At 45.1% G+C, this 12,713-nt stretch overlaps 1 protein-coding gene across 1 annotated transcript in view; it reads right to left on the bottom strand.

Moving 5' to 3' along the window:
• Positions 1–5,666: 5,666 nt before the first annotated feature.
• Positions 5,667–12,713, bottom strand: part of LOC110290283 (aldehyde oxidase 4) — a 60,698-nt gene continuing 53,651 nt past the window's right edge. Inside the window, exons 30-35 of the mRNA XM_021156806.1 lie at positions 11,930–11,982; positions 11,375–11,489; positions 10,927–10,992; positions 10,150–10,335; positions 7,470–7,637; positions 5,667–6,508 (exon numbers count right to left, since the gene is read on the bottom strand). Coding sequence (XP_021012465.1) covers positions 6,455–6,508; positions 7,470–7,637; positions 10,150–10,335; positions 10,927–10,992; positions 11,375–11,489; positions 11,930–11,982 — 642 coding nt within the window. The 3' untranslated portion in view covers positions 5,667–6,454. The remainder of the gene's footprint in view (positions 6,509–7,469; positions 7,638–10,149; positions 10,336–10,926; positions 10,993–11,374; positions 11,490–11,929; positions 11,983–12,713) is intronic.

The raw sequence follows: 12,713 nt of genomic DNA, 5'->3' as shown, positions 1-12,713 counted from the left end.
TTTTTTTTTTTTTTTTTTTTTTTTTGTTATCGTTGTTGGGATACTTTTAATGACTGCTTCTATTTCCTTAGGGATATAGGACTATTTAGATTGATAAGCATAAATACTTAGAAGTCAGATTGACAACATATCAATTTAGTAAGGTAACAGTAGTAGGACCCTCCCCTAAGGCCTATGATGTCTGCAGCCATGGCCCTTTGACCAGGTTTACTTATAGTACCAGCATGAACTCTTTCTCGTGGGAAAGGCCTCAGATCTAATTAGAGAGCAGTTGGCTAGCCCCATAACCTCCATCCTGCTACTACACTTCCGACACATCGTGCCTGGCAGGTCAGTGATGCAATGTTCAAGGCTCACTGATGCGTAAGTCTGTTGATGACTTACTTCGTTCGCTCAGGGCCCTGTATAACACCTTCTGGCACTATGAAAACTCGCCAGCAGGGGAAAGTTTTCAAGTCAGTTTGAGTTTGCCGTCTCTATGTCTTACGACAAATGTATTTTGTATCTTCAGTAATACGTACTTTAATTCTCTTCTTCACCTTTAAATAGACTGTTCTAGTTGATGAGTGAAACTTTATCTCTATTGACCCAGGTACTGGAGTGTGTGCTATAAAAATGGTTCTGTGATTTACATCAAAGAATCCTGTTCTGGTTTGTCCCCTACAGCTCATGTGTTTAAGTCTTGGCTCCCCTCTATGGAAGCATTATTGAGGTGGATTTGGAATCATAGCACCACTAACTTCCTGAAAGGGTTAACTCATTGATGAGTTCATAGTTAAATGGAAATGTAAATAGCTAAGCTATTAGGAGTGTGACCTATTGGAGAAAGTAGATTGCTGGAGACATGACTGTGATGTGTACATCTCACCCCTACTTTCAGTTCACCCCCCATCTCTTCCCACCTCTCCCCTTCCTCCCCCTCCTACCTCTCTCCTCTACCTCTCCTCTCTTGCTTACTCACACTCATCCCTACTTTTGTGCTCTCTGCTTCCTGGCCACCACAGGGTGAGCAGCTTTCTGTGCCATGTTTCCATCCCATGATGCTCTGCTTCACCAACCTGGAAGCAAATGTCAAATGACTAAAACATCTGAAATGGAGTCACATTAAATCTATCCTTCTTATGATTGTTTTCTCTCATTGTCACAGAAAGCTGACTAGTACATCTTGTCAGCCAATAAAGAAATTAATGTTAGAAATCACATAGCATTTCCCAGTAAGTGAATCTTCCATTTAGGGGTGGGGAATAACATATCTTGCTTGCTGATATAAATGGAAAAGTACTGGCTTTTGTGTGTTTTGAACTCTTTAAAATCCAGATCTAGCGCTAGGGAATGTAGGTCAGTGGTAGAGTATCTAACATGCTGGAGGCTCTGCGTTTAATCCCCAAGATTTCTCATAACAAAACCCAAATGAGAAGTGGGAAGTAAAGCCCAGAGATGGGGCACAGACAAACAGACTTATAGCACATGCGTTTAGAACCTTGAGATCCTGGATTGATCATGAAATGTCCTTGGTCAGGGAGACCTCTGCTCATATTTAGAGGAAGAGAGCAAAGCAACCTAGCAAGGCTGGGGGCTCAGGTGATCCAAGGCTGTGCCGCTGCCTCCATTTTGGTCAGGGACCTGACCTGCACACAACTGAGTGCAGGACACCAAGGGGCCAAGACAGGTGACATCTTTGAGGCTTCCTGGTTATGGTCAGATTCACAGTCTGTCTTCATTATGGTCAGTAAGACATGGGCTTCCGTCCCTTGGCTTGAAGTCTCGGAATTTCTTGCCCCTTTCCTCTCTCCTGTGAAAAATGGGAGCCGTGACTGGCTGCCAGCTGCTGGCTGCTTCACCTCCCTGATGGAGAGCTCCAAGGGAGCGGGGGCACGTATCATCCTTGCAGGGGCTTGGAATACTAACCATTCAGTGGCCAATGTGTGATGTGACAGTCAGACCCCCCGTCCTGTCTCTCCATCTGTTCCAGGCTCTCTCTGTTCTTTTGGAGCAGAGCCCAACTTGCTACTTCTTAGATGTTAAAAGTTACCACTTCCCATTTCCCCTTCATCTTTTCTCGGGCCTCCTGTGAATCCGGGTTACAGAATGTCACTTTTTCTAGGTACTGACTGATGTACCAAGCAGCCATGGACAGTGAGTTGTGTTAATGAAATGGAAAAGGGAGAGCAGATCTTCTAGGAGCACAGAGTAAGTGGGTTACAAGCTCATATGACCTTGGCCACACGAGACCTCTCAGGTGAAGGGGGAGGGGACTCTCCTTACAGCCCCCAACCGTCCCTCCCACGACATGACCAAAGCCCACTATGCTTGTCATTGCCTGCAGGCCCAAATGAGAAGTTTATCCTTTTTAATTTTATTTTAAAACAGTTTCTAAGTACTTTCCAGAACAGGATAGGAGTTACATCTAACCAACAAACTGGTTAATTTAAATTAGCTGTGAGTCACTGCAATGTAGTTATTTTATTCCCCTGAGACGAAGAGTGATTTTATTCTAGAGATTCCAATGTTCCCAATTTACAGGCTGGGTTGGAGATAAAAGACCTGAGGCCACTTTCAAACCCAAAGATGAGGGGGCTGTTCCACAAGGTTCTAAGAATTTGCCCCTCCTTATCCCTCTCTCTGTCTCTCTCCCTCTCTCTTATCAGGGTCTCCTGTATCCCAGGTTGGCTTAAAGTTTGCTATGTGGAGGGTGACTTTGTCTCCTGATTCTCCTGCCTTCCTTGTGAATGCCGGAATTACAGATGTTCACCACCATGCTTGGTTTATGCAGTGCAGGGGGTTGAACCCAGGGCTTCACCTCCTGCTAAGAAAGCTCTACTAGTTGTGTGAAGTCCCCACCCAGAGGACAGAGTAAGTTTCCTTGTGAAGTAAAGGAAATGAAATCATTTTTGACACCAAGAGCTTGGCTAACTCTGAGCACCAGAGGGCAGTAGATCTGCATTTTCTGGGACAGAAAGGTAAGAACACTATTAAAGGGTGTAAAAGCATCATCTAGTGATTACTGTGTGTGTGTGTGTGTGTGTGTGTGTGTGTGTGTGTGTGTGACCAGACAAAAAGCAACCTTAATTAAAAAATGAAGAGAAGAAGTAATCTAAAAGATAAGAGCCGGGATTTTAAGAATGTGTGACACAGTTCTACCAAGACCTGTGTAGTAAGAGAGAGAACTCAGTGAATGGTTAGAAGGGAAACGACGGTAGAAGTAGGGGGGTTTCTGGGGTGAGGGAGGGAGTAAATGAGACACTAAGTATTTTCTTATCAGGGCCACAGGGAGAAATACAAGGACAGAGATAGCAGGAGTCCAGAAAAGACTTGCTTTTTGTGGTGACAATATTTGGTAGCCTTTTTCTAAACATCAGTAGAGGATATATATCTGCTCATAGGTAAGTAGAAATGAAGAGTTAGAAATATAATTGAATTTCCAAATTAACAAAAGAACAAATGTAAAGAGTCACAGCTCAAACAGGCAAAAATGAGAGGAACTAGGGAAAGAGTGTAAAATGTATGATCTATAGTATGTCAAGTTTAAATCACGTGTGTTACATATAAAGTAGTACAGCATATATAAAGGAACAATTGGAAAACTGTAACCACTGTACTGGAAGCATTATCAGTTCTGCCACTTAGAAATAACCACTAGCAGGTCCACTATATTAATTTCAGGCTTCATGATGACATCTTTGTGTGTGTGTGTGTGTGTGTGTGTGTGTATACACTCTGTGTGTGTGTATATACATATACACACTCTCAGGGAGGAATGGCACCTCATGAGCTCTCCCTAACATGATGCTGAGGGATGATCCTGTGCAGAACACAGAGGAAGTCGGGCTGGGCTGGAATGGAAGCCTCTGCCTTAATGGCTATCCTCAGAAGGGGCTGTGTAGGCTGCTGGGGGAGGATTATCAACAGTTGTTCTCAACTGTGGTCCCCAGGCAACATTACTGGCCGGCCCAGTGAGGCGAGCCCACTGGTGCAATACCCAGAAGACAGCGGTGTGTTTCGCTCCTCCGTTTTTTCCAGCTGCTGCATTCTTTACATCCCTTCTCCTGGAACCTTACCTGTGACGGGGAGAAGTGACAGAGATGTCCTATTTATTTGCATTTAATAGTCACTTGGTCTTCTCATTTTAACCAATTAGGAGTTGCTCTAGCTTCTGCCCACTGCAAAAAGAGGTTTCTAAGTGAAGCGCTGGTGTACGGACACAAACACAATGCAGAGGGGAACTGAACAGGCACAGCATGCTCAGGTAAAACAGCAGCAGCTGCTTCCCTGCTAAGCAGATGCCCCCCTCCGCAGCTACGGGCTTTTGGCTAGGTTTATTTATAGTACCATACATGAATTCGTTAATGTGGACTGCGCCTGAAATCCAATCAGGAAGTTGCCATCCTTACAATAGACTTGCCACTGTTGCATTAGTAAGCACACCTCATGAGTTTCCATTCCGGCCCAGCCTGATTTCTTCTATGCTCTATGCCCAACGCATGTTGTGCAGTGAGACTATTTTTTTTTAATTGTCCTGACATCATGAGTTTGTGGGTTAGGTTCTAGGACACATAGATTATTGGGGGGGGAATTAAAAGATTGAGTTAAACATTTAGAGGCACATATTTTCACCCTCACTTTGGAGTAGGACACAGTAAGCCACTCTCCTGCTGGTCTCTGCTCCCTATTCTGGTGTGAGTGTGATATACTCAGGCGACCTGGACGTGGAGCTGGAGAGACGAGCCCACCCTGGGCTCTTGTAGTGGCTGAGAGCATTTTCTGCACACAAGTCCCCCACAGTACAGAATCCTGCTCCCCCATCTATTCTGGTTTGAATACAGCTTATCTTCAAAGGTGTGTGCTGGAAGCCTGGCTCCCAGGGTGGTAGTGTTGAAACTGTAAGAGGTGTGTGTGTGTGTGTGTGTGTGTGTGTGTGTGTTCATTCATGGAGACTAGAAGAGTACACTAGGTGTCCTGTTCTAGTCCTCTCCACCTATTTCTTTAAGAGAGACGTTCTCAGTGAACCTAGAGTCAGCCTGGTGATCAGCCATTCTCTACCTTCCACAGCACTGGAGATACAGGGGCATAAGCTCTGGCTGGCTTTCTCTGTGGGTGCCCAGGATCTCGGTTTTTATGTGTGCACAACGAACACTCTTACCCTCTGAGCCACCTCTCCAGCCTGCAGCCTGTTCTTTTAATCTGGTCTCAAACCTATTAAAGTTGCCGTGAGTTTGTTCTTCCACCACTCAGCTATAGCCATTGATGTCTACAGAGTTTAGATAAAGGAGAGCCTTAGCCCTGAGCACACAGTTCCTTGACAACAATTCAGTTTGTTTATTTCTGCTTTTAAGTTTCCCAAGAGAGGCCCTAGGTTGCATTTCCTTGGGAAAATCAATGTAAGATAGGTAGAACGGAACCACAAGAGAAAGGACCTTTGTGAATTTTGTGTTACTTTGGTGGTAAAAAGAAGAAGTGGTTCTGATTTCATCTTTAGCCATTAAGCTAAAGCCAAACCCAGGAGTGGCTCTGGACTGATGCTTTGCTCAGTGTGGCTGCCTAGGAGAGGAAGATTGTATCATGTACCTAGTTCACGGTGGAGGAGGGGTGTTTGGATGGTGGGAAATTTTGGATGGTGTTTTAAATATGTTTTGTGTTGTTATAACAAAACACCAGAGGCTTGGTACTTTGTGAAGAAAAGAGGTTTATTTTGGCTCATAGTTTAGAGGCAAGGTCACAAGACTGCCCATCTGGTGAGGACCTCCTTTCTGTCCCAGTAGATGGCATCACACACTAGAAATGCAATGGCTCACACTGGCAGAGAGATGAGGAGGGGCCAGGCTTTGGGGAACTAGTCCATTCCTTCCTGTCACCATTGATCCCTTACCAATGACCTCTCAATAGGCTCCACCTCTTACAGTTTCAACTGTACCACCCTGGGAGCCAGGCTTCCAGCACACACCTTTGGAGACAAGCTGTATTCGAACCTGTCTCCAGCTCTACGTCCAGGTTCCCTGAGCACGTACTGCTTGTTCTTATGATAGCGTTTGTACCACAGGAAGTGGCAAGCACTGGAAAGTGGGTTTTCCAGGTGTGCTGGTTTTGGGAGACTCCAGTCTAGAGAGAGTTTTGGAATAGACAGTTCTGTTGGGTTTCAAACATAGCTGTTTGAAACAAAACACAAGGAGGCCCTCCTGAGCTGTCCCAGCTTAGTTAGCTAGGTTTAAAAACTCACCATGATGCATACTTTCAGGACAATGAAAACTAAATCAGAATTTCCAATTCTAAGTTTTGCTACACAATTTTGTAGAAATCTGTATCTTAACATGTAATCATGCAATAACCTAATCACAGAGAATAACTAAAAAAACAGTAAAATCATGTTTGATAAATTCTAGTCAACCCATATGCTGCTCTGGTTTGGGGCTAGTTTGAATCAGCTGCATGGCTTTTCTTTTTTCTTAAAGTCACAAGATTAAGACACGTGGATGGACCAAGGTGTGAATGTTGAAGGGTCATCTCTGGGAATCTAAAAAAAGATCAAAAGATAAAAGTGTTATTCCACACACACACAAAAACTGTTATAATCTGAAGGCATGTAAAACAGAATAAATTGATATTAATTCTTCTTTTTATTGTATATAATTTCTATATTTCAATCGTTTAGTCACATCTATCTTCACAATACACATCTCATATAGATGTGCTTCTGTTTTCTGAGATAGGGTATTTCTGCTCAGCGCAGGCTGGCCTTGAATTTGTGATCTTCCTGTTCAGCTTCCCAAGTGCTGGGATTACAGGTGTATGTCATCGTGCTTGGATCCTGGCTTTTCTGTTTTGGTTCGGTGTTGGGGATGGAATGAATGCAGGGCCTCTTGAATGCTATACCCCAGCTCTCACCCTGATAAACTTAAGCTTGAGATGACCTAGAGCCACTGAGCAGCACGGTAACCTCAAGGGCTCGTACTATTGGGCTTTACACCCATAATTCATGCGGGCTGTAGGAGGCAGTGCCATGAGAGATGGTTTCTGGGACAGATCTGGGTGTGATTTTTGCAGCTGGCAAGTAGAGCAGTATCCTATAGAGTGTGTGATAGCAAGGCATGGAGAGGTGTGCCCAGAGACCTGACAGTCTCATCTCAATTACTTCTATTAGTTTGCATAACAGATACTTTCTGCATAATTGAGCAGGCCAGAGATCTTGTAAATGAGGCAATCAGAAGTCCACATCAATTGCAATTTGATAAAATATTTAAGCAGGTAATCTACCATGTCCCTTCACTATTAGTGTGCTGCTTCTTTAGAGTCTGAAACAATTAAGCCAACCTTTGAAGACATTTAGAGGCATGTAGGAAGCAGTGAGTGAAGGCCAAAGGAGACTTTTCATAGAAAAAGATGGACGTGACCTGCAACGTTGTCATGGTTACAACATCCAAATCAAGAACATTAAAGTCCATGTATGGGGTGAGGACAGTAGGGATTTCCCTTACCATCTCAGTAAACTGATCTGTGCAAGCCATGCGAATCACTTCAGGTGTTGCTGGGCTATTCAAGGGGAAGATGTCGCTCAGCCCTCTCTCCTTGCGGGCAGTGGTCACAGCATCATATATGGCAAATAAAACTGAGGACCCCAGGAACATCCCAGCCTCACCCAATCCCTGAGGAAAAGCATAAAAGGTTGTTAGAAAAGCAAGTGAAAGACTCCAAAACTCCCAAAGGGAGGCACTTACTCAAGCCTCGGGTCAGCCGCGCACCCAAGAAGACACTGAGACCGGTACTTAAGATGTATAGAGAGTAAGATTTAATACAGCAACGATAAGAAAGCACATAAAAGCACATATACCAGATATCTGGGGTCGAACCTCATGCAGCAGGTGCAGAGGAGATTCGGCCCCTAGCCCAAATTTTCACAGGCTTTTATAGGAAGGAGGTAAGGGGGGAGCAGGGCAGGGAAAATACAGGTTTTACGTCACTAAGAGATTCAGCCAAGGGTTTTTTTCAAAGTGCTTTTCGCAACGCGTCCCACACTTTGGCCATGTACTTGATTCATTNGAACTGAGGTTTTTACTCACACCCTTATCTCAAAAATGTCCCTGGCACAGTCCTTAGTTGGGAGGGGTAGGACTGGGTTCGTTCCAGGAAACCCTTATCTCAGAAATGTCCCCGGAACAGTTTTCATTTGAGAGGGGGTCTGACTCTGGTGTGAGAGTTCAGAATGTACTCTGGGGTGAGAGTTCTGGTGGTCAGTAATTTTCCTCTTTCACAAGGTTCTTCAGGATTCATCTCACACACACACAAAAGTGTATGCACATGCACACGCATGCGCACATACATCTTCTCTGGCTTTATCACTCCTCAGAGGGAGTGTATCCAAGTAGCTGGAACTTAATCCCCCTCATAGTAATTTGTGAGTGGGGTTCCTTTGAGAGTACCTAGTGACAATACCCTAGGGCAGCAGGCAGCTAAAAGCATCATTTTCCTACCCAGGCCATGTCCTGAAGACCATGTCCACAGTGCCTTCTAGGCTACCTGCCTTTTAGTTAATGTTTTTCTTTTGTAGTGTTGGGCCAGAATGGAAAGCCTTGTGTATGCTGGGCAAGTGCTCGACCACTGAGCTACCCAGGCTCAAAGATGATTTGCCTTTAACTTAAAACCCAAATGGAATGACCATAATAGATTGGTAGATAGTGAAGTAGTTGCCTGTCCTTATGTGGCCTCCTTAGCACCTGTTGGGTGTGTTTGAATGAAGAGCATGAGGAAATTGTATGCTTCGAGATTCATCAGTTAGCAAAAGCACACACACACACACACACACACACACACACACACACACACACACACACACGTTCATTTGTGGGTAAGCCACATGTAGTGGCTATTCCTGGTTGTCAACTTGACTATATTTGGAATGAACTACAATCGAGAATTGGAAGGCTCACCAGTGACCCTTATCTGGAGGCTTGGAGATCCTTATCTGGATCTTGCTATGGAGATCTTGAGCCATAGTGGTTATGGATTCCAGAAGATTAAATCTCCGAGTTTAAGGAGATTTAATCTGGGCTACACCTTTCATCTGGGATTAAAGGTGTGGTGGAACACACCTTTAATCTGGGCTACACCTTCTGCTGGAGACAATATAAGGACATTGGAAGAAGGGAGTCTAGCTCTTGCTCCTTCGCCTGCTTGCTGTGTGAGACTGAGTAACTGCTAGATCCTTGGACTTCCATTCACAGCTGCGACTGAACCATTGTTGGGAATTGGGCTGCCGACAGTAAGTCATCAATAAATTCTTTTACTATATAGAGACTATCCATAAGTTCTGTGACTCTAGAGAACCCTGACTAATACACCACATTATAAGAATGTCTACAGAGATAAGAAGAGGGACTCAAAAGCCATGGAGTTGGAGATACTGGCTGTTTAAAGATTGTGTGCTTCAGAAAGCACGGAGCCAACACCTTAAGAATCAGTGATCATGTAGAGCAAAGCACTAGCATGGTGCTTGCTGAAACCCCAGCCTGGTATGGGAGAGTGGCAGAAGGGAGCAAGTCTAGGGGAGGGTTGAAGGCTGGAGGAGAACTCTGAGCTGCTGCGCTTTGCAGACAATGTCTTAGTGACCCAGCCTAGTGGAACAAGACGCCCAGAGACTCCTCCGCACATTTCACTGGATTTCGCTTTGTTTCATGTTCCGGAGTTAAGACTCTACTTGGGTTTCTGGAGTTTGTGAGCAGCATTGCTGTGCCTTTGGGGATTTATAATTCAGAGGAGAAAGCAAATTCATGCGTCATGATCTTCTGGCAGATGGGCTATTATGGGCTGACTTCTCTTTCCCTGCAAGCACCACGCCAGCACAAACCTTCAGTACCTAGGGATGCTGTGGCATCTGGAGATGAAGTCTTTTAAGAGGTGATTAGGTTAAATGAGGTGTTTCAGTTAGGCCTTTGTCCAGTGTGACAAGGACATAGTAGGAACAGGGGACCAACCATCAGTAAGCCAAAGAAAGCAGGACTCAGGAAACCAAGCCTGCAAGTGTGTCATTTGGGGACTTTCAGAAACCAGACTCATGTGGGACACACATTTCTGCTTCAGCTACCCAGTCACGTTTTTTTTTTTTTTAGGGGTCAACTGATTTGTTCCCTACCAACTGACAGAGAGGTCGAAAATTTTTACCTTCGATGAGTAGATGGCTATGGGATTTCGAGAGCGCACCAGAGTGACGTAGAACTCCTCTGGTATCTCAGTGACGGTGGGGATTTTGTAGTCTTCCGGGCCCCGAGAATAGAGCACACCTTTTGGGGAGTATTTCAACTCCTCTGTGGTGTAGAATCCCATGCCTTGGATAAAGGCTCCCTCAACCTGTGGGCACAGTTTTGTGGGTGAGAAGTCTATAATACTGACTGAATGATATTCTAGTGGGAATGAAAGCTGTGAGGTACAGTAAGCCACTCTCAGGGTCTCCCAAGTGTTCTTGAGACCTGTTCTGGTGCTGTCATCTTGCCTGCTTCACTTGAGACCTCACATGTCTGACATTTGCTTTGTTACTGTTCCAAATCTAATGCATTCCCTCTCATCTCCAAGTCTGTACGGGCATTTTCCTCTGATTATTCTCACCTCTGCCTGGAAACTCTTATTCACCTTTCAAGTTCCACATGAACAGTGGCCACCTTTCTGAAGCCTCTTCCCTCATTCCATCACTCATTCCTTCCTTCCTTTATTTCCTTCATCCCCTCCCCTCTCTGCCTTCCTCCCTCTCCCATTCTCCCTTCCCTCTGTCCCCCTGCTTCCCTATCTCCCTTCCTCCCTCTTTCCATCCTTCCTTCCCTTTCTTCTTCCTATCTATCTATTCAGATACAGTTTTGCTATGTAGCCAAGGCTGGGCCTCAAGCTCAGTCTTTCTATAAATGGGATTGACAAGAGTCCTTTTGGGTATGGCCTGAAATCACATACCTGCCCGATATCCAGGGCAGGGTTAATGCTGAAGGCAGCATCCATGAAGATGTCGGTCCTCAGGAGCTGCACAGAGGGAGTAAATGTAAAATGGACAATGTCATGTACTTAAAGGATTTATTTTATTAGAAAAACAAACAAACAAAACAATCAGGGCTGGAGAGATGGCTCAGTGGTTAAGAGTACTGACTGCTCTTCTGAAGGTCTTGAGTTCAAATCCCAGCAACCACATGGTGGCTCACAACCATCCATAATCTGACGTCCTCTTCTGGGTGTCTGAAGACGGTTACAGTGTACTTACATGTAATAATAAATAAATCTTTAAAAAACAAAAACAAAGATTATGTGTCTGTCCCTGGGTCTTTTGTGGCAGGTCAAATTGGTTGCTACTTACAGACAACACATCTGTTTGCATCTGTGAAGGTGGGGCCTGCAAGCATCACTCTACCTTGTGAGCCCCAGTCAGACAGTCCACTTCAACCTCAGAGCAGGCTGCGCCATAGACATAGTACGGGTAGGGATCACCTTCCTCCTTCTTCCAGTCCATGTTTGTCTGGTAGCCTCTGAGAAGAGAAGGAAAAGTGGAAAGGTCCTTTAGTTGCCTGGTCAGGACAGGGCTGCAGGAGCCCTGAGACGCCAGGGCAGATGGGCTGCAGGCAGTGTCCTCCCTGTAGTTGGGAGCCTGCTCCCTTTCTCCCTTGAGGGACTGTAAGGTCAAGGTCTCAGGTGAACCTCAGCAGACTTGGGAAGGGATAAATGGCTGGGTGGCTGACCCTGCCCGCCACTGGGCAGGTGCAGGGCTGAGCCGAGGTTTGTAGGGTGGAGCTCTGGAACTATGGTGTTACTTGGTTGGCAATGGCTACTGGCGGAGGAGCTTCTGTATGCCTCTCTTCCCTCTCTTCCTTCCCCACTGAGAGGATCCTCTGACCATAAATTAACAGCAGTTAAACACGACTACTGCCCAAGCACAATACAAGTCAAAAGAAAAAAAAAAACCATTTACTTGAAATATCCAGTGGCTGAGAGACTGATGGATTCTTCAAAGGCCATTTTAATCTGAAAAAGATGATTTGTTTCAAAGAAATAGAAGTTTATGGAAAGTAATGAAAGTTCCTTCCATGCTGGGCTTTCTTCTTGCTTGCACCAAGGTCTGAGTTCATAGTTACTCCTTGAAAGATTTACAGCACAGAGCGTGCTGGGTGGTGGAGGAACTTGGTGTAATGCTGGCTGAGCTCTGTGCCTCTCACCACAGTGGATCACACCTTGTGGCTTCTTTATGACTTCTTACAGCGTTGTTCTTTCAAATTAGTAAGGGGCTCTCCATTATACAGGACCTGCCCTGCAGCCGGTCACACAGCACAGGGGAGCACCCCCTGGCCAGTTATACTTTAGAATGTGTGCTGCTTTTATGCTCTGGGAAGTACAGGCTCAGAGATGTTGTCAGATCTCAGTGAACATACACACCTCTTATCAGTGTGAAAAAGTAGAAGAGAACACTAAGCTCTTGGATGAGTGCTGCCCACCAGTGCATGCATTTAGGACTTTTACCTGTGTGCATGAATGCGTGCATGTGTGTGTATATGTGTGTGTGTATGTATGTGTGTGTGTGTGCTTGTGCTTGTTTGTGTTGCGAGTATGTGCACGTGTGTGCACGCGTGTGCATGCATGTTTTTGTTGCAAGTGTGTGCATGTGTATAAGTGTGTATGTATGTGTGCATGTGTGTACTGGCTAGTCTTGTGTCAACTTGACACAGCTGGAGTTATCACAGAGAAAGGAGCTTCAGTTG

The sequence above is a fragment of the Mus caroli genome, chromosome 1 (assembly GCF_900094665.2).
Source record: "Mus caroli chromosome 1, CAROLI_EIJ_v1.1, whole genome shotgun sequence".
NCBI classification, from domain to species: Eukaryota; Metazoa; Chordata; class Mammalia; order Rodentia; family Muridae; genus Mus; species Mus caroli.
This window is presented reverse-complemented; position numbering and strand designations above follow the sequence as displayed.